Genomic DNA, 22,160 nt, shown 5'->3' on the forward strand with positions numbered 1-22,160 from the left:
TACTTCTTCTTCTTCATCATCATCATCCTCTTCTTCTTCTTCTACTTCTTCTTCCTCTTCATCATCTTCATCCTCTTCTTCTTCTACTTCTTCTTCCCCTTCTTCATCAGCATCCTCTTCTTCTTCTTCTTCCTCTTCATCATCATCATCATCATCCTCTTCTTCTTCTTCCTCTTCATCATCATCATCATCCTCTTCTTCTACTTCTTTTTCCTCTTCATCATCATCATCCTCTTCTTCTTCTTCTACTTCTTCTTCCTCTTGATCATCATCATCCTCTTCTTCTACAGTTGTGTCCAAAATTATTCAACCCCCAATGCTGTAAAGGGGTTTAGGGACTATAGTGTACATTTGGAATTGTATTCAGAATCAAATCCTACAAGGACGTTGTAACTACCCAAATGCAACTAAAATGACATCAATTGTTTATGTAATACAGTAGTAAATGGTTCTTATGTGGTTTCTTCATTGCCACAATTATTCAACCCCTTAAAGACTACCACTCTGAAGAACAGAGGTTCATACAGGTGCTTTCCATCAGGTATTGAAAACACCTGTGGATGTCACCGAGCAGCAATCAAGCATAATAAGCACCAATTAGGCAGCTTTAAAATGACTGTGATACTCAGCTCCTTCTAGACATTTACTGGTGTGGTTACAAACATGGTGAAGGCAAGAGAATGGTCCAGGAAGACAAGAGAAGAGGTGATTTCTCTTCACAGGAAGGGCAATGGCTATAAGAAGATTGCAAAGATGTTAAACATACCAAGAGACACCTTAGGAAGCATCATTCGCAAATTCAAGGCAAAGGGCACTGTTGAAACGCTACCTGGTCGTGGCAGAAAGAAGATGCTGACTTCGACTGCTGTGCGCTACCTGAAGCGTAGAGTGGAGAGAAGTCCCCGTGTGACTGCTGAGGAACTGAGAAAAGATTTGTCAGATGTGGGTACAGAAGTTTCAGCCCAGACAATAAGACGCACACTGCGTAATGAAGGCCTCCGTGCCAGAACTCCCAGGCGTACCCCCTTGCTGTCTCCAAAGAATAAGAAGAGTCGACTGCAGTATGCCAAAAGCCATGTGGACAAACCACAAAAGTTGTGGGATAGTGTTCTGTGGACTGATGAAACAAAATTAGAACTGTTTGGGCCCATGGATCAACGCTATGTTTGGAGGAGGAAGAACAAGGCCTATGATGAAAAGAACACCTTGCCTACTGTGAAGCATGGTGGAGGGTCAATCATGCTTTGGGGCTGTTTTGCTTCTGCAGGTACAGGGAAGCTTCAGCGTGTGCAAGGTACCATGAATTCTCTTCAGTACCAGGAGATATTGGATGGAAACGTGATGCAGTCCGTCACACACCTGAGGCTTGGGAGACGTTGGACCTTTCAACAGGACAATGATCCCAAGCATACCTCCAAGTCCACTAGAGCATGGTTGCAGAGGAAAGGCTGGAACATTTTGGAGTGGCCATCGCAGTCACCAGACTTAAATCCGATTGAGAACCTCTGGTGGGACTTAAAGAAAGCAGTTGCAGTGCGCAAGCCTAAGAATGTGACTGAACTGGAGGCCTTTGCCCATGAAGAATGGGCGAAGATACCCGTAGATCGCTGCAAGACACTTGTGTCAAGCTATGCTTCACGTTTAAAAGCTGTTATAACTGTAAAAGGATGCTGTACTAAGTACTAAGATTGAATGTCACTTGGGGGTTGAATAAAACTGATAATGCTGTGAGCACAGAAAAGACATTTGTGGTTATTTCATTATAACTGTTATGTTATATTTGTCTGACCTACAAGTGCCTCTTTAATGTAAATGTAAGCAAGATGACTGAATGATCAAAAGCAATGTCAAACTGGCCAAAACACTCAATTTCAGTGGGGGTTGAATAATTTTGGACACAACTGTACTTCTTCTTCCTCTTCATCATCATCCTCCTCTTCTTCTACTTCTTCTTCCTCTTCATCATCTTCATCCTCTTCTTCTTCTTCTTTTTCTTCTTTTTGTCTTCCTCTTGCAGGTCACTGCTCATGCGCAGATTTTTATCGGTAAAAAATCGGCCAATTAGCCCATTATTGCCGCGAAAATCGGCCGATTTTTTTCCAACTTTCCCGATTTAAAAAAACGGCCAAAATACCGAAAAACGGCCGAACAAATAGCCCACTAACGATCCGAAAATCGGCCGATTTTCGACCCATCTATGGCCTGCATAAGACTGGGGGGCCATTAAAGGTCATGTGTGTGGAAAGGGCGGGGCCAACTTAATATTGAACCCTACGGACTAAGACTGGGGGGCCATTAAAGGTCATGTGTGTGGAAAGGGCGGGGCCAACTCAATATTGAACCCTACGGACTAAGACTGGGGGGCCATTAAAGGTCATGTGTGTGGAAAGGGCGGGGCCAACTCAATATTGGACCCTACGGACTAAGACTGGGGGGCCATTAAAGGTCATGTGTGTGGAAAGGGCGGGGCCAACTCAATATTGAACCCTACGGACTAAGACTGGGGGGCCATTAAAGGTCATGTGTGTGGAAAGGGCGGGGCCAACTCAATATTGAACCCTACAGAGTAAGACTGGGGGGGCCATTAAAGGTCACGTGTGTGGAAAGGGCGGGGCCAACTCAATATTGAACCCTACGAACTAAGACTGGGGGGCCATTAAAGGTCATGTGCGTGGAAAGGGCGGGGCCAACTCAATATTGAACCCTACGGACTAAGACTGGGGGGCCATTAAAGGTCATGTGTGTGGAAAGGGCGGGGCCAATACTTGGGGCAATATGGTGTATATCTGCGGTGTGATGTATACGGTATATACCTCTATATAGCAGGCCATGGGGAAGCGGCTGTGTGCTGATTGGACGATCAGCTCCCAGGTCTCCTCGGGGGTGTGTCTGCTCAGGCTCAGCACCTCCGCAAGGCCGCCAGTGAAGTCCTCCAGAGCCTCCGGGATGGTTCCTCCTTGTAGAGCCAAATATCCTCCAGACACCCTGAGAACACGCTACATGTTACATGCCACTGCCGTGTTGTATGACGGGAGACAATGCAGCTGTATATGGGTGGTGGAGGTGTTGTGTAGTACACTGTATATGGGTGGTGGAGGTGTTGTGTAGTACACTGTATATGGGTGGTGGAGGTGTTGTGTAGTACATTGTATATGGGTGGTGGAGGTGTTGTGTAGTACACTGTATATGGGTGGTGGAGGTGTTGTGTACTACATGGTACATGGGTGGTGGAGGTGTTGTGTAGTACATTGTATTTGGGTGGTGGAGGTGTTGTGTAGTACATTGTATATGGGTGGTGGAGGTGTTTAGTAGTACACTGTATATGAGTGGTGGAGGTGTTGTGTAGTACATTGTATATGGGTGGTGGAGGTGTTGTGTAGTACACTGTATATGGGTGGTGGAGATGTTGTGTACTACATGGTACATGGGTGGTGGAGGTGTTTAGTAGTACACTGTATATGAGTGGTGGAGGTGTTGTGTAGTACATGGTATAGCGGACATACTTGGCATAGGCCTTCTCCAGCAGGGGGCTCCACATCTCCCCCCGGGTGTGGCTCTTGCTGTAGATCAGGACGTTGTTCTTCGTTGGGAGTTTATCATCGATGATCACATCCAGCCAATCACCGAACCGCCACAGCTGGGGGGACAGAGATCCGCACAGTCACCCCGATCCCGGGACCCCCCAATACCGGGACCCCCCAATCCCGGGACCCCCCCAATCACTGAACCGCCACAGCTGGGGGGACAGAGATCCGCACAATCACCCCGATCCCGGGACCCCCCAATACCGGGACCCCCCAATCCCGGGACCCACCCGATCCCGGGACCCCCCCAATCACTGAACTGCCACAGCTGGGGGGACAGAGATCCGCACAGTCACCCCGATCCCGGGACCCCCCAATACCGGGACCCCCCAATCCTGGGAACCGCCCAATACCGGGACCCCCCAATCCTGGGACCCCCCCGATCCCGGGACCCCCCCAATCACTGAACTGCCACAGCTGGGGGGACAGAGATCCGCACAGTCACCCCGATCCCGGGACCCCCCAATACCGGGACCCCCCAATCCCGGGACCCCCCCGATCCCGGGACCCCCCCAATCACTGAACTGCCACAGCTGGGGGGACAGAGATCCGCACAGTCACCCCGATCCCGGGACCCCCCAATACCGGGACCCCCCAATCCCGGGACCCCCCCGATCCCGGGACCCCCCCAATCACTGAACCGCCACAGCTGGGGGGACAGAGATCCGCACAGTCACCTCGATCCCGGGACTCCCCAATACCAGGACCCCCCAATTCCGGGACCCCTGATCCCGGGACCCCCTAATTCCGGGACCCCTGATCCCGGGACCCCCCAATACCGGGACCCCCCAATCCTAAGAACCGCCCAATACCGGGACCCCCCGATCCCAGGACCCCCCCAATCCTGGGATCCCCCAATCCTGGGAACCGCCCAATCCCGGGACCCCCCCCAATCACCGAACCGCCACAGCTGCCGGGACAGTCACCCCGATCCTGGGACCCCCCCGATCCTGGGAACCCCCCCAATCCCAGGACCTCCCCAATCCCGGGACCCCCCCGATCTAGGGACCCCCCCAATCCCCGGACCCCCAATAGCGGGACCCCCTATCCTGGGAACCCCCCAATCACCGAACCGCCACAGCTGCCGGGGGACAGAGATCCGCACAGTCACCCCCATCCCGGGAACTGCCCAATCCTGGGACCCCCCCAATCCCGGGAACCGCCCAATCCCGGGACCCTCCCGATCCCGGGACCCAACCAATAGTGGAAACCCCCCCAATCCCGGGAACCCCCCCAATCCTGGAAACCCCCCCAATCCTGGGAACCGCCCAATCCTGGGAACCCCCCCAATCCCGGGAACCCCTCAACCCACCAGAACCCCTCAATCCCGGGAACCCGCCCAATCCCCGGAACCCCCCCTGAATACCAGGAACCCCTCAACCCCCACTAACAGGAACCCCTCAACCCCAAGAACCCCCCCAATCCATGTAACCACCCCCAATCTCGGGAACCCCTCTACCCCGAAACCCCCAAATCCCGGGAACCCACCCAATCCCCGGAACCCCTGCAATCCCGGGACCCCCCCAATCCCGGGAACCGCCCCCAATCCCGGGACCCCCCAAATGCCGGGAACCCCCAACCCCCAGAACCCCCCAATCCTGGGAACCCGCCCAATCCCCGGAACCCCCCAATCTCGAGAACCCCCCAATCCCGGGAACTGCTCAATCCCGGGAACCGCCCAATCCCCGAAACCCAACTAAATACCAGGAACCCCCCCAATCCAGGGACCCCCTCAATCCTGGGAACCCCCCCAATCCCAGGAACCGCCCAATCCTGGGAACCCCCCCAATCCCGGGACCCCCCTATCCCAGGATCCCCCCAATCCCGGGACCCCCCCAATCCTGGGAACCCCACAATCTCGTGACCCACCCAATCCCAGGAACCCCCCCATCCCGGGAACCGCCCAATCCTAGGAACCGCCCAATCCTGGGAACCCCTCCGATCCCGGGAACCCCCCCAATCCCGGAAACCACCCAATCCCGGGAACCCCTCAACCCCCAGAACCCCCCAATCCTGGGAACCCACCCAATCCCTGGAACCCCCCCTCAATACCAGGATCCCCTCAATCCCAGGAACCCCCCCAGTCCTGGGAACCCCCCAATACCAGGAACCCCTCAATCCCGGAACCCCCCCAATCCTGGGAACCCCCCACTACCAGGAACCCCTCAACCCCAAGAACCCCCCAATCCCGGGAACCCACCCAATCCCGGAACCCCCCAATCTCAGGAACCCCTCAACCCCCAGAACCCCCCAATCCCGGGAACCCGCCCAATCCCCGGAACCGGCCCAATCCTGGGAACTGCCCCCAATCTCAGGACCCCCCCAATACCAAGAACCCCCCAACCCCCAGAACCCCCCAATCCTGGGAACCCGCCCAATCCCCGGACCCCCCCAATCCCCGGAACCCCCCGATTCCAAGAACCTCCCTCAATCCCGGGAACCGCCCAATCTCCGAGACCCAACTAAATACCAGGAACCCCCCCAATCCAGGGAACTCCTCAATCCCAGGAACCTTGGCCCCCCAAATTGCTCTGTGGATGATAGGAGCCAATTCTTTGTACCATTATGATTGTGACCCCTCCCTCCATTGTGCTGACCCCCCCCCTCCATTGTGCTGACCCCTCCCCCATTGTGCTGACCCCTCCCTCCATTGTGCTGACCCCTCCCCATTGTGCTGACCCCTCCCTCTATTGTGCTGACCCCTTCTCCCATTGTGCTGACCCCCCCTCCATTGTGCTGACCCCTCCCCCATTGTGCTGACCCCTCCCTTCATTGTGCTGACCCCCCCTCCATTGTGCTGACCCCTCCCCCATTGTGCTGACCCCTCCCTTCATTGTGCTGACCCCTCCCCCATTGTGCTGACCCCTCCCCCATTGTGCTGACCCCTCCCCCAGTGTGCTGCCCCTCCCCCCATTGTGCTGCCCCCCCCCCTCACCTTGAAGTGGAAGATCCCGCGGTATCCATGGCTCCGGCTGAAGGTCTGGTTCTCAGGGACGACCCGGGCGAAGAGTTGGGGGTGGAGGGTGAGTGACGTCATGGAGGAGAGGAGCCAGCAGTCCCCTGTGTGGGGGAGGGACACAGAACAGTCCATGAGGAGGTGGAGGTGGGCGGAGCATCGTGCACGCCTGTGATTGGAGGGATCAGGAGGGATCACATGATGCCCATAGGCAGGTGACATTACGTCACACATTGGGGGCGGGGCGGATGGAGTCCAGGCCGCTCCATTGGTTGTCACGCTCTGGCAGACGACGCGTTTCGGGGATGAGTCCCCCTTCATCAGGGCTGAGGGAAGGACCCCGAGGAGCCGCTGAGTCCCTGAAACGTCTGCCGGAGGTTCCTGTACATGAAATGAGCCTCCGAATGGCGGGAACTCCTCCTACACAACCTACAGGGTTCATCCAACATGGAGGATGAGGGGCCCCGCCGCTCCTGATAGAGGGACCCCACCGCTCCGGGACAACCGGGGACCCCGCCGCTCCTGATAGAGGGACCCCGCCGCTCCTGATAGAGGGACCCCGCCGCTCCGGGACAACCGGGACCCCGCCGCTCCTGATAGAGGGACCCCGCCGCTCCGGGACAACCAGGGACCCCGCCGTTCCGGGACAACCAGGGACCCCGCCGCTCCAAGACAACCAGGGACCCCGCCCCTCCGGGACAACCAGGGACCCCGCCGCTCCTGATAGAGGGACCCCGCCGCTCCGGGACAACCAGGGACCCCGCCATTCTGGGACAACCAGGGACCCCGCCATTCTGGGACAACCAGGGACCCCACCGTTCCGGGACAACCAGGGACCCCGCCGCTCATGATAGAGGGACCCCATCACTCCGGAACAACCAAGGACCCCGCCGTTCCGGGACAACCAGGGACCCCGCCATTCTGGGACAACCAGGGACCCCACCGTTCCGGGACAACCAGGGACCCCGCCGCTCATGATAGAGGGACCCCATCACTCCGGGAAAACCAAGGACCCCGCCGTTCCAGGACAACCAGGGACCCCGCTGTTCCGGGATAACCAGGGACCCTGCCGTTCCGGGACAACCAGGGACCCCGCCGCTGTGGGTCAACCAGGGACCCCGCCGCTCCTGATAGAGGGACCCCACCGCCCTGGGACATCCAGGGACCCTGCCGCTCCTGGACAACCAGGGACCCCGACCGCTCCGGGACAACCAGGGACCCCGCCGCTCCGGGACAACCAGGGACCCCGCCGTTCCGGGACAACCAGGGACCCCGCCGCTCATGATAGAGGGACCCCATCGCTCCGGGACAACCAGGGACCCCGCCGTTCCGGGACAACCAGGGACCCCGCCGCTCATGATAGAGGGACCCCATCGCTCCGGGACAACCAAGGACCCCGCCGTTCTGGGACAACCAAGGACCCTGCCGTTCTGGGACAAGCAGGGACCCCGCCGTTCCGGGACAACCAGGGACCCTGCCGTTCCGGGACAACCAGGGACCGCGCCGCTCCTGATAGAGGGACCCCACCGTTCTGGGACAACCAGGGACCCCGCCGCTCCGGATAGAGGGACCCCACAGTTCTGGGACAACCAGGGACCCCGCCGCTCCAGGACAACCAGGGACCCTGCCATTCCGAGACAGCCATCACCCCCCTCATCAGCTCATCCAGGCAGGGCCGTGGATAAGGGGGTACCACCAGTCCTCCTGTACGGGGCCCAGGCCAGCAGGGGGGCCCAGGGAGCAGGGTGAATCTGGTGTGGGCAGGGAGGGTGATGAGTGTGCCGGGGGGGGGGGGGGGGCAATTCCTGGAACCGATCCCCTGTATGGCTCCCCCTGCAGCAGCTGACAGCCGGCTTCTTCTCCTCTCCCTCCCGCTGGCTTTCAGCTGCTGCAGGGGGAGCCATACAGGGGATCGGTTCCAGGAATTGCCCCCCCCCCCCCCGGCACACTCATCACCCTCTCTGCCCACACCAGATTCACCCTGCTCCCTGGGCCCCCCTGCTGGCCTGGGCCCCGTACAGGAGGACTGGTGGTACCCCCTTATCCACGGCCCTGCCTGGATGAGCTGCACACCAAGCAACCCGATGGCACCCGAGGGGTGAAACATGTACCCAGCACAGAAGATATGACGTTTCTTGTTTGTGGCCCTATGAGGAGCTGAGTGGGCTCTGTGCAGACGGGCGACTCACCCAACTCGCCCTGGCAGACGTCCGATGTACTCGCTCCGCTCTCTATGAACTGTGGATGGGAGCAGAACTCCTGTGGAGAGAAAGGGACGGTGTCAGTGACCTCTGACCTTAGACAGTGACCTCTGACCTAAGAACAGTGTCAGTGACCTCTGACCTTACACAGTGACCTCTGACCTCTCCTCTGGGAGAGTTCCTGTACTCTGAAGTCCCAGCCCAGTCACTACAAGGGGGCCCCACCATCCCTGCTGGAGAAGAAAACACTCAGGAGTAGCAGGAACTCCGATAGGAAGACCCCAGAACACGAGGCCAGAGGACCAACGACATCAGATGTGAGAGCAGAAATGTCTGCCAGCAATTCTCTGATTGGTCATTGGAAGGATGGATGGAGAGAGAGAGAGGGATGGATGGATGGATGGAGAGAGAGAGAGGGATGGATGGATGGATGGATGGATGGGTAGATGGATGGATGGGTAGAGGGATGGATGGGTGGGTGGATGGATGGATGGATGGGTAGATGGAGGGATGGATGGGTAGATAGATGGATGGGTAGATGGATGGATGGATGGATGGAGAGAGGGATGGAGGGATGGATGGATGGGTAGATGGATGGATGGATGGGTAGATGGATGGGTGGGTGGATGGATGGAGAGAGGGATGGATGGAGGGATGGATGGATGGGTAGATGGATGGATGGATGGATGGGTAGATGGATGGATGGATGGGTGGGTGGATGGATGGATGGGTAGATGGAGGGATGGGTAGATGGATGGATGGATGGGTGGGTGGATGGATGGATGGATGGGTAGATGGAGGGATGGAGAGAGGGATGGATGGAGAGATGGATGGATGGGTAGATGGATGGGTGGATGGGTAGATGGATGGATGGATGGATGGATGGGTAGATGGAGGGATGGATGGGTAGATGGATGGATGGATGGAGAGAGGGATGGATGGAGGGATGGATGGATGGGTAGATGGATGGATGGATGGAGACATGGATGGATGGAGACATGGATGGATGGATGGATGGATGGGTAGATAGATGGATGGGTAGATGGATGGATGGGTGGGTGGATGGAGGGATGGATGGAGAGAGGGATGGATGGAGAGATGGATGGATGGCAGGCCCGGATCTGGCCTGTGTGATGGGGGGGTGCAGGGTCTGCAGATGGCCATTCCTGGATCCGGTTTGCGGTATTCAGCAAACCGGATCCAGGGGTGTGTCTGGTGTGGGGGGGTGTTTGGGGGAGGGGTGTGTCTGGTGCGGGGGTGTGTGTCTGGTGTTGGGGGAGGGGTGTGTCTGGTGCAGGGGAGGGGGTGTTTAGGGGAGGGGTGTGCCTGGTGCGGGGGGGGGGGTGTTTGGGGGAGGGGTGTGTCTGGTGTTGGGGGAGGGGTGTGTCTGGTGCAGGGGGGTGTTTGGGGGAGGGGTGTGTCTGGTGCCGGGGGGTGTTTGGGGGAGGGGTGTGTCTGGTGTTGGGGGAGGGGTGTGTCTGGTGCGGGAGGGGTGTTTGGGGGAGGGGTGTGTCTGGTGGGGGAGGGGTGTGTCTGGTGTGGGGGGAGGGGTGTGTCTGGTGCCGGGGGGGTGTTTGGGGGAGGGGTGTGTCTGGTGTGGGGGGAGGGGTGTGTCTGGTGCCGGGGGGGGTGTTTGGGGGAGGGGTGTGTCTGGTGCGGGGGTGTGTGTCTGGTGTGGGGGGAGGGGTGTGTCTGGTGGGGGGGAGGGGTGTGTCTGGTGTGTGTGGGGGGGGTGTGGACAGTGGAAGGGTGATAACATCGGGGTACAAGCTGTAGGTAGCTGGAGGGGCCCTAGAAGGGTGTGATTACTAAGCTCCTCCCCTCTTCTCAGTGCAGCAGATTGTATGTAAGATTTGTATCTGCAGTGTGTGGTCAGCCCTCTGGATTGTAGTGGAGTCTCCCCCCGGTGGTGGGCGGAGGTAGTGCGGGGTGTGGTCAGCCCTCTGGATTGTAGTGGAGTCTCCCCCCGGTGGTGGGCGGAGGTAGTGCGGGGTGTGGTCAGCCCTCTGGATTGTAGTGGAGTCTCCCCCCGGTGGTGGGCAGAGGTAGTGCGGGGTGTGGTCAGCCCTCTGGATTGTAGTGGAGTCTCCCCCGGTGGTGGGCGGAGGTAGTGCGGGGTGTGGTCAGCCCTCTAGATTGTAGTGGAGTCTCCCCCGGTGGTGGGCGGAGGTAGTGCGGGGTGTGGTCAGCCCTCTGGATTGGAGTGGAGTCTCCCCCCGGTGGTGGGCGGAGGTAGTGCGGGGTGTGGTCAGCCCTCTAGATTGTAGTGGAGTCTCCCCCGGTGGTGGGCGGAGGTAGTGCGGGGTGTGGTCAGCCCTCTGGATTGTAGTGGAGTCTCCCCCCGGTGGTGGGCGGAGGTAGTGCAGCTGTGGAAGGATCTCCCGGCTGGTCTTATATACGGATTATATATCAGAGTTCAGTCCCCTTTATTCCCTCGTTACGCCAAGTCACCGCCCCACGTGTGCTCCTCGGATAGATAGTCACTGTGGGCGGGGCATGTGGGGGATCCGTGACAGGGGGGAGGGGGAAGAGAGAGGGGGGAGGAGTGAGAAATATTTTGGACCCACAATGATCCTCCCAAGATTGGTAAACTGTGATGGGGGCGGAGTCTGACTCCTGATTCATCTGCCCCCCCCCCCCAGGTGATTCCTGACACCTCCTCCCGGGGGAAGTTGTCGTGGCTCTCGGTGACATGGGGGGGCGGTAATGCTGAGCTGCACATCATGCGATCATACATCCCGTCTGCTGAGTTGCAGTTGGCCGATACTTCCTTTCATAGGACCTCACAGTTCTGGTTTTATTGGACCCTCGTGTAGTCGAGCCGTGATTTTCTCGCCCCCCCCCCCCGGATACGCAGTTCGATGGGAAGACATCCCGGGAGGGACACGCTGCGGGCGTGGATGGATGGATGGTCGGGTGGATGGATGGATGGATGATCGGGTGGATGGATGGATGGTCAGGTGGATGGATGGGTGGATGGATGGATGGTCAGGTGGATGGATGGATGGTCGGGTGGATGGATGGATGGTCGGGTGGATGGATGGATGGAGGGATGGATGGACGAGTGGATGGAAGGGTGGTTGGATGGATGGACGGGTGGATGGATGGATGGTCGGGTGGATAGAGGGATGGATGGACGGGTGGATGGATGGATGGATGGATGGAGGGATGGATGGATGGATGGTCGGGTGGATGGATGGATGGTCGGGTGGATGGATGGACGGGTGGATGGATGGATGGATGGATAGTCGGGTGGATGGATGGATGGGCGGGTGGATGGATGGATGGTCGGGTGGATGGATGGATGGATGGTCGGATGGATGGATGGATGGATGGGTGGATGGATGGATGGTCGGGTGGATGGATGGATGGTCGGGTGGATGGATGGATGGTCGGATGGATGGATGGATGGATGGGTGGATGGATGGATGGTCGGGTGGATGGATGGATGGTCGGGTGGATGGATGGATGGTCGGATGGATGGATGGATGGATGGGTGGATGGATGGATGGTCGGGTGGATGGATGGATGGTCGGGTGGATGGATGGATGGACGGGTGGATGGATGGATAGTCGGGTGGATGGATGGTCAGGTGGATGGATGGATGGACGGGTGGATGGATGGATAGTCGGGTGGATGGATGGTCAGGTGGATGGATGGACGGGTGGATGGATGGATAGTCTGGTGGATGGATGGATGGTCGGGTGGATGGATGGACGGGTGGATGGATGGATGGACGGATGGATGGTCGGGTGGACGGATGGATAGTCGGGTGGATGGATGGATGGATAGTCGGGTGGATGGATGGATGGTCAGGTGGATGGATGGATAGTCGGGTGGATGGATGGATGGACGGGTGGATGGATGGATAGTCGGGTGGATGGATGGATAGTCGGGTGGATGGATGGATGGTCGGGTGGATGGAGGGATGGATGGACGGGTGGATGGATGGATGGATGGATGGACGGGTGGATGGATGGATGGATGGAGGGATGGATGGATGGATGGTCGGGTGGATGGATGGATGGATGGTCGGGTGGATGGATGGACGGGTGGATGGATGGATGGTCGGGTGGATGGATGGATGGTCGGGTGGATGGATGGATGGATGGATGGGTGGATGGATGGATAGTCGGGTGGATGGATGGATGGTCGGATGGATGGATGGATGGTCGGATGGATGGATGGATGGGTGGATGGATGGATGGTCGGGTGGATGGATGGATGGACGGGTGGATGGATGGATAGTCGGGTGGATGGATGGATAGTCGGGTGGATGGATGGTCAGGTGGATGGATGGATGGACGGGTGGATGGATGGTCAGGTGGATGGATGGACGGGTGGATGGATGGATAGTCTGGTGGATGGATGGATGGTCGGGTGGATGGATGGACGGGTGGATGGATGGATGGACGGATGGATGGTCGGGTGGACGGATGGATAGTCGGGTGGATGGATAGATGGACGGGTGGATGGATGGATAATCGGGTGGATGGATGGATGGACGGGTGGATGGATGGATGGGTGGATGGATGGATGGATGGATAGTCGGATGGATGGATGGTCAGGTGGATGGATGGTCAGGTGGATGGATGGATGGACGGGTGGATGGATGGATGGTCGGGTGGATGGATGGATAGACGGGTGGATGGATGGATGGACGGGTGGATGGATGGTCGGGTGGATGGATGGATGGTCAGGTGGATGGATGGATGGATGGACGGGTGGATGGATGGATAGTCGAGTGGATGGATGGATGGATGGACGGGTGGATGGATGGATAGTCGAGTGGATGGATGGATGGACGGGTGGATGGATGGATGGATAGTCGGGTGGATGGATGGATGGTCAGGTGGATGGATGGATGGACAGGTGGATGGATGGATGGATGGATGGTCGGGTGGATGGATGGATGGACAGGTGGATGGATGGATGGATGGATGGATGGTCGGGTGGATGGATGGATGGTCGGGTGGATGGATGGATGGTCGGGTGGATGGATGGATGGACGGGTGGATGGATGGATAGTCGGGTGGATGGATGGATGGTCGGGTGGATGGATGGATGGATAGTCGAGTGGATGGATGGATGGACGGGTGGATGGATGGATGGATAGTCTGGTGGATGGATGGATGGATGGGTGGATGGATGGATGGATAGTCGGGTGGATGGATGGATGGATGGATAGTCGGATGGATGGACGGGTGGATGGATGGATGGATGGACGGGTGGATGGATGGACGGGTGGATGGATGGATGGACGGGTGGATGGTCGGGTCAGACTTCTCCATCCACAGAACATTCTCTGATTCGCAGACTTACCGGAGGACGCCTCCACTCCACACCCGGAATATTCTGAGGAAACGTCTCGTCATCAAACAGATCTTCCCGACACCCAGCATGGAGCGCCTGGAAATCCTGAGCTGCAGACATCTATAGAGAGGGATGGACGGATGGATGGATGGAAGGACGGACGGATGGACGACGGACGGATGGATGGATGGACGGATGGATGGACGACGGACGGATGGATGGATGGACGGATGGCGTCTCCCAGTCGGTGACCCTATATAGGGACGGGGTGGGTGGGGACGCACGGGCTCGGTGTACTCAGGGATCAGGACATGTAGACATAGTGGGGGTGACACCCGCTGTACAAAGTACGGATTGTTCTCTCTGCTGAGTCACTCATAGAATGTTCCGGGTCACACCAGAGTCTTACCTGCATGAACCGTCCAATCACATCCCAGCTCAGTGAGGGGGGGATGGAGGAGCTCAGTGATGGGGGATGGAGGAGCTCAGTGATGGGGGGATGGAGGAGCTCAGTGATGAGGGATGGAGGAGCTCAGTGATGGGGGATGGAGGAGCTCAGTGATGAGGGATGGAGGAGCTCAGTGATGGGGGGGATGGAGGAGCTCAGTGATGGGGGATGGAGGAGCTCAGTGATGGGGGATGAAGGAGCTCAGTGATGGGGGGGATGGAGGAGCTCAGTGATGAGGGATGGAGGAGCTCAGTGATGGTGGAGGGAGGAGCTCAGTGATGAGGGATGGAGGAGCTCAGTGATGGGGGATGGAGGAGCTCAGTGATGGGGAGGGAGGAGCTCAGTGATGGGGGATGGAGGAGCTCAGTGATGGGGGGGATGGAGGAGCTCAGTGATGAGGGATGGAGGAGCTCAGTGATGGGGGAGAGAGGAGCTCAGTGATGGGGGGATGGAGGAGCTCAGTGATGGGGGATGGAGGAGCTCAGTGATGGGGGATGGAGGAGCTCAGTGATGGGGGGGATGGAGGAGCTCAGTGATGAGGGATGGAGGAGCTCAGTGATGGGGGATGGAGGAGCTCAGTGATGAGGGATGGAGGAGCTCAGTGATGGTGGAGGGAGAAGCTCAGTGATGGGGGGGATGGAGGAGCTCAGTGATGGGGGATGGAGGAGCTCAGTGATGGTGGAGGGAGGAGCTCAGTGATGGGGAGGGAGGAGCTCAGTGATGGGGGATGGAGGAGCTCAGTGATGAGGGATGGAGGAGCTCAGTGATGGGGGATGGAGGAGCTCAGTGATGGGGGATGGAGGAGCTCAGTGATGAGGGATGGAGGAGCTCAGTGATGGGGGATGGAGGAGCTCAGTGATGGGGGGGATGGAGGAGCTCAGTGATGAGGGATGGAGGAGCTCAGTGATGGGGGATGGAGGAGCTCAGTGATGAGGGATGGAGGAGCTCAGTGATGGGGGATGGAGGAGCTCAGTGATGGGGGATGGAGGAGCTCAGTGATGGGGGGGATGGAGGAGCTCAGTGATGAGGGATGGAGGAGCTCAGTGATGGGGGGATGGAGGAGCTCAGTGATGGGGGAGGGAGGAGCTCAGTGATGAGGGATGGAGGAGCTCAGTGATGGGGGGATGGAGGAGCTCAGTGATGGGGGATGGAGGAGCTCAGTGATGGGGGATGGAGGAGCTCAGTGATGAGGGATGGAGGAGCTCAGTGATGGGGGATGGAGGAGCTCAGTGATGAGGGATGGAGGAGCTCAGTGATGGGGGATGGAGGAGCTCAGTGATGGGGGATGGAGGAGCTCAGTGATGGGGGGGATGGAGGAGCTCAGTGATGAGGGATGGAGGAGCTCAGTGATGGGGGGATGGAGGAGCTCAGTGATGGGGGAGGGAGGAGCTCAGTGATGAGGGATGGAGGAGCTCAGTGATGGGGGGATGGAGGAGCTCAGTGATGAGGGATGGAGGAGCTCAGTGATGGGGGATGGAGGAGCTCAGTGATGGGGGATGGAGGAGCTCAGTGATGGGGGGGATGGAGGAGCTCAGTGATGAGGGATGGAGGAGCTCAGTGATGGGGGAGAGAGGAGCTCAGTGATGGGGGGGATGGAGGAGCTCAGTGATGAGGGATGGAGGAGCTCAGTGATGGGGGAGAGAGGAGCTCAGTGATGGGGGGGATGGAGGAGCTCAGTGATGGTGGAGGGAGGAGCTCAGTGATGAGGGATGGAGGAGCTCAGTGATGGGGGAGAGAGGAGCTCAGTGATGGGGGGGATGGAGGAGCTCAGTGATGGGGGATGGAGGAGCTCAGTGATGGTGGAGGGAGGAGCTCAGTGATGGGGAGGGAGGAGCTCAGTGATGAGGGATGGAGGAGCTCAGTGATGGGGGATGGAGGAGCTCAGTGATGAGGGATGGAGGAGCTCAGTGATGGGGGAGGGAGGAGCTCAGTGATGGGGGGGATGGAGGAGCTCAGTGATGGGGGATTGAGGAGCTCAGTGATGAGGGATGGAGGAGCTCAGTGATGAGGAATGGAGGAGCTCAGTGATGGGGAGAGAGGAGCTCAGTGATGGGGGGGATGGAGGAGCTCAGTGATGGGGGAGGGAGGAGCTCAGTGATGGGGGGATGGAGGAGCTCAGTGATGAGGGAGGGAGGAGCTCAGTGATGGGGGGATGGAGGAGCTCAGTGATGAGGAGGGAGGAGCTCAGTGATGAGGGATGGAGGAGCTCAGTGATGGGGGAGAGAGGAGCTCAGTGATGGGGGGGATGGAGGAGCTCAGTGATGGGGGAGGGAGGAGCTCAGTGATGGGGGGATGGAGGAGCTCAGTGATGAGGGAGGGAGGAGCTCAGTGATGGGGGGATGGAGGAGCTCAGTGATGAGGAGGGAGGAGCTCAGTGATGAGGGATGGAGGAGCTCAGTGATGAGGGATGGAGGAGCTCAGTGATGGGGAGGGAGGAGCTCAGTGATGGGGAGGGAGGAGCTCAGTGGTGAGGGATGGAGGAGCTCAGTGATGAGGGATGGAGGAGCTCAGTGATGGGGGGATGGAGGAGCTCAGTGAGGGGGGGATGGAGGAGCTCAGTGAGGGGGGGATGGAGGAGCTCAGTGATGGGGGGGATGGAGGAGCTCAGTGATGGGGGGGATGGAGGAGCTCAGTGATGGGGGGGATGGAGGAGCTCAGTGATGAGGGATGGAGGAGCTCAGTGATGAGTGATGGAGGAGCTCAGTGATGGTGGAGGGAGGAGCTCAGTGATGAGGGATGGAGGAGCTCAGTGATGGTGGATGGAGGAGCTCAGTGATGGTGGATGGAGGAGCTCAGTGATAGGGGAGGGAGGAGCTCAGTGATGGTGGAGGGAGGAGCTCAGTGATGGTGGAGGGAGGAGCTCAGTGATAGGGGAGGGAGGAGCTCAGTGATGGGGAGGGAGGAGCTCAGTGATGGGGGAGGGAGGAGCTCAGTGATGAGGGATGGAGGAGCTCAGTGATGAGGGATGGAGGAGCTCAGTGATGGTGGAGGGAGGAGCTCAGTGATGGGGAGGGAGGAGCTCAGTGATGGTGGAGGGAGGAGCTCAGTGATGGTGGAGGGAGGAGCTCAGTGATGGGGAGGGAGGAGCTCAGTGATGGTGGAGGGAGGAGCTCAGTGATGGGGGAGGAAGGAGCTCAGTGATGAGGGATGGAGGAGCTCAGTGATGAGGGATGGAGGAGCTCAGTGATGGGGAGGGAGGAGCTCAGTGATGGTGGAGGGAGGAGCTCAGTGATGGGGGAGGGAGGAGCTCAGTGATGAGGGATGGAGGAGCTCAGTGATGGGGAGGGAGGAGCTCAGTGATGGGGGAGGGAGGAGCTCAGTGATGGGGGGAGGGAGGAGCTCAGTGATGAGGGATGGAGGAGCTCAGTGATAGGGGATGGAGGAGCTCAGTGATGAGGGATGGAGGAGCTCAGTGATAGGGGATGGAGGAGCTCAGTGATGGTGGAGGGAGGAGCTCAGTGATGGGGAGGGAGGAGCTCAGTGATGAGGGATGGAGGAGCTCAGTGATAGGGGATGGAGGTCTCAGTGATGAGGGATGGAGGAGCTCAGTGATGGGGAGGGAGGAGCTCAGTGATGGGGGATGGAGGAGCTCAGTGATGGGGGAGGGAGGAGCTCAGTGATGGGGGAGGGAGGAGCTCAGTGATGGGGGGATGGAGGAGCTCAGTGATGGGGGGATGGAGGAGCTCAGTGATGGGGGGAGGGAGGAGCTCAGTGATGGGGGAGGGAGGAGCTCAGTGATGGTGAAGGGAGGAGTACAGGTATAACCCGACAGTAGTGAGGTCACAGTCCCGTAGTATACAGATAAAACCATGTAGTAACCCTTTGCTGATCTCTACAACTGCCCCGCCCACCTCATGACCACCAATCATCTCACAGAGCCAAAGAGTTCAAATAAAAAACCTTTATTTTCATTATAAGATCCCAAAAACTGAACTCTGAAATAAGAACTGTGTGAGTTGCTTTATTAAGGTGACTGTGATTGCATTCCTGTGCAGCCCATCTGCTTGTGTCTGAACCGCGGGGGCGTGTCCTGCTCCTGGCTCCACCCATCATGACTTTGTGCTGAGGAGAGATCCAAGGGGGCGGGCCTCAGTCTTTCTTAGTTCCTTGTTTCTTCAGCTGAGCTCGAAATCTGAGGAAGGAGAAACATTGTCCAGTCCAATGTGTGATGTCATAGCGGTGTGGAGGGGATTGTCCCGAGTCTGATGTGTGACGTCATAGCGGTGTGGGAGGGGATTGTCCCGAGTCTTATGTGTGACGTCATAGCGGTGTGGAAGGGGATTGTCCCGAGTCTGATGTGTGAACGTCATAGCGGTGTGGGAGGGATTGTCCCGAGTCTGATGTGTGACGTCATAGCGGTGTGGGAAGGAATTGTCCCGAGTCTGATGTGTGACGTCATAGCGGTGTGGGAGAGAATTGTCCCGAGTCTGATGTGTGACTTCATAGCGGTGTGGGAGAGAATCGTCCCGAGTCTGATGTGTGACGTCATAGCGGTGTGGGAGGGGATTGTCCCGAGTCTGAAGTGTGACGTCATAGCGGTGTGGGAGGAGATTGTCCCGAGTCTTGTGTGACGTCATAGCGGTGCGGGAGGGGATTGTCCCGAGTCTGATGTGTGACGTCATAGCGGTGCGGGAGGGAATCGTCCCGACTCTGATGTGAGACGTCATAGCGGTGTGGGAGGGAATCGTCCCCACTCTGATGTGTGACATCATAGCGGTGTGGGAGGGGATTGTCCCAAGTCTGATGTGTGACTTCATAGCGGTGTGGAGGGGATTGTCCCGAGTCTGATGTGTGACGTCATAGCGGTGTGGGAGGGGATTGTCTCGAGTCTGATGTGTGACGTCATAGCGGTGGTGGGAGGGGATTGTCCCGAGTCCTGATGTGTGACGTCATAGCGGTGCGGGAGGGAATCGTCCTGAGTCTGATGTGTGACTTCATAGCGGTGTGGGAGGGGATTGTCCCGAGTCTGATGTGTGACGTCATAGCGGTGTGGGAGGGGATCGTCCCGAGTCTGATGTGTGACGTCATAGCGGTGTGGGAGGAGATTGTCCCGAGTCTTATGTGTGACATCATAGCGGTGTGGGAGGGGATTGTCCCGAGTCTGATGTGTGACGTCATAGCGGTGCGGAGGGAATCGTCCCGAGTCTAACGTGTGACGTCATAGCGGTGTGGGAGGGAATTGTCCCGAGTCTGATGTGTGACGTCATAGCGGTGTGGAGGGAATTGTCCCGAGTCTGATGTGTGACGTCACAGCGGTGTGGGAGGGGATTGTTCCGAGTCTGATGTGTGACGTCATAGCGGTATGGAAAGGAATTGTCCCGAGTCTGATGTGTGACGTCATAGCGGTGTGGGAGGGGATTGTCCGGAGTCTGATGTGTGACGTCATAGCGGTGTGGGAGAGAATTGTCCCGAGTATGATGTGTGACGTTATAGCGGTGTGGGAAGGAATTGTCCCGAGTCTGATGTGTGACGTCATAGCGGTGTGGGAGGGGATTGTCCCGAGTCTGAGGTGTGACGTCATAGCGGTGCGGGAGGAAATCGTCCCGAGTCTGATGTGTGACCGTCATAGCGGTGTGGGAGAGAATCGTCCCGAGTCTGATGTGTGCGTCAAAGTGGTGTGGGAGGGGATTGTCCCGAGTCTGATGTGTGACGTCATAGCGGTGTGGGAGGGATTGTCCCAAGTCTGATGTGTGACTTCATAGCGGTGTGGGAGGGGATTGTCCCGAGTCTGATGTGTGACGTCATAGCGGTGTGGGAGGGGATTGTCTCGAGTCTGATGTGTGACGTCATAGCGGTGTGGAGGGGATTGTCCCGAGTCTGATGTGTGACGTCATAGCGGTGCGGGAGGGAATCGTCCTGAGTCTGATGTGTGACTTCATAGCGGTGTGGGAGGGGATTGTACCGAGTCTGATGTGTGACGTCATAGCGGTGTGGGAGGGGATCGTCCCGAGTCTGATGTGTGACGTCATAGCGGTGTGGGAGGAGATTGTCCCGAGTCTTATGTGTGACGTCATAGCGGTGTGGGAGGGGATTGTCCCGAGTCTGATGTGTGACGTCATAGCAGTGCGGGAGGGAATCGTCCCGAGTCTAACGTGTGACGTCATAGCGGTGTGGGAGGGAATTGTCCCGAGTCTGATGTGTGACGTCATAGCGGTGTGGGAGGGAATTGTCCCGAGTCTGATGTGTGACGTCACAGCGGTGTGGGAGGGGATTGTTCCGAGTCTGATGTGTGACGTCATAGCGGTATGGAAAGGAATTGTCCCGAGTCTGATGTGTGACGTCATAGCGGTGTGGGAGGGGATTGTCCGGAGTCTGATGTGTGACGTCATAGCGGTGTGGGAGAGAATTGTCCCGAGTCTGATGTGTGACGTCATAGCGGTGTGGGAAGGAATTGTCCAGAGTCTGATGTGTGACGTCATAGCGGTGTGGGAGGGGATTGTCCCGAGTCTGATGTGTGACGTCATAGCGGTGCGGGAGGGAATCGTCCCGAGTCTGATGTGTGACTTCATAGAGGTGTGGGAGGGGATTGTCCCGAGTCTGATGTGTGACGTCATAGCGGTGTGGGAGGGGATCGTCCCGAGTCTGATGTGTGACGTCATAGCGGTGTGGGAGGAGATTGTCCCGAGTCTGAGGGTGTGACGTCATAGCGGTGCGGGAGGAAATCGTCCCGAGTCTGATGTGTGACGTCATAGCGGTGTGGGAGAGAATCGTCCCGAGTCTGATGTGTGGCGTCAAAGTGGTGTGGAGGGGATTGTCCCGAGTCTGATGTGTGACGTCATAGCGGTGTGGGAGGGGATTGTCCCGAGTCTGATGTGTGACGTCATAGCGGTGTGGGAGGGGATTGTCCCGAGTCTGATGTGTGACGTCATAGCGGTGTGGGAGGGGATTGTCTCGAGTCTGATGTGTGACGTCATAGCGGTGTGGGAGGGAATCGTCCCGAGTCTGATGTGTGACGTCATAGCGGTGTGGGAGGGGATTGTCCCGAGTCTGATGTGTGACGTCATAGCGGTGTGGGAGGGGATTGTCTCGAGTCTGATGTGTGACGTCATAGCGGTGTGGGAAGGAATTTGTCCCGAGTCTGATGTGTGACGTCATAGCGGTGTAAGAGGGAATCGTCCGAGTCTGATGTGTGACGTCATAGCGGTGTGGGAGGGGATTGTCCCGAGTCTGATGTGCGACGTCATAGCGGTGTGGGAGGGGATTGTCTCGAGTCTGATGTGTGACGTCATAGCGGTGTGGGAGGAATCGTCCCGAGTCTGATGTGTGACGTCATAGCGGTGTGGGAGGGGATTGTCCCGAGTCTGATGTGTGACGTCATAGCGGTGTGGGAGGGATTGTCTCGAGTCTGATGTGTGTACGTCATAGCGGTGTGGGAAGGAATTGTCCCGAGTCTGATGTGTGACGTCATAGCGGTGTGGGAGGGAATCGTCCCCGAGTCTGATGTGTGACGTCATAGCGGTGTGGGAGGGAATCGTCCCGAGTCTGATGTGTGATGTCATAGCGGTGTGGGAGGAATCGTCCCGAGTCTGAGGTGTGATGTCATAGCGGTGTGGGAGGGGATTGTCCCGAGTCTGAGGTGTGACGTCATAGCGGTGTGGGAGGGGATTGTCCCGAGTCTGATGTGTGACGTCATAGCGGTGTGGGAGGGATTCGTCCCC

At 57.9% G+C, this 22,160-nt stretch overlaps 1 protein-coding gene across 4 annotated transcripts in view; it reads right to left on the minus strand.

Moving 5' to 3' along the window:
- LOC149427081 (calpain-1 catalytic subunit-like) overlaps positions 1 to 14,523 on the minus strand; it is a 31,730-nt gene extending 17,207 nt beyond the window's left edge. For 3 of the 4 annotated variants that reach the window (XM_089668281.1, XM_089668279.1, XM_089668278.1), the window contains exons 1-5: positions 14,064 to 14,523; positions 8,730 to 8,799; positions 6,520 to 6,644; positions 3,504 to 3,637; positions 2,814 to 2,985 (exon numbers count right to left, since the gene is read on the minus strand). In XM_089668281.1, coding sequence (XP_089524407.1) covers positions 2,814 to 2,985; positions 3,504 to 3,637; positions 6,520 to 6,644; positions 8,730 to 8,799; positions 14,064 to 14,174 — 612 coding nt within the window. In that variant the 5' untranslated portion in view covers positions 14,175 to 14,523. The remainder of the gene's footprint in view (positions 1 to 2,813; positions 2,986 to 3,503; positions 3,638 to 6,519; positions 6,645 to 8,729; positions 8,800 to 14,063) is intronic. The other variant, XM_089668280.1, reaches the window with a different exon arrangement.
- Positions 14,524 to 22,160: the final 7,637 nt, after the last annotated feature.

The sequence above is a fragment of the Staurois parvus genome, unplaced genomic scaffold, assembly GCF_062004578.1.
Source record: "Staurois parvus isolate SC_StPar_1 unplaced genomic scaffold, SC_StPar_1.0 ptg004049l, whole genome shotgun sequence".
Lineage (NCBI taxonomy): Eukaryota > Metazoa > Chordata > Amphibia > Anura > Ranidae > Staurois > Staurois parvus.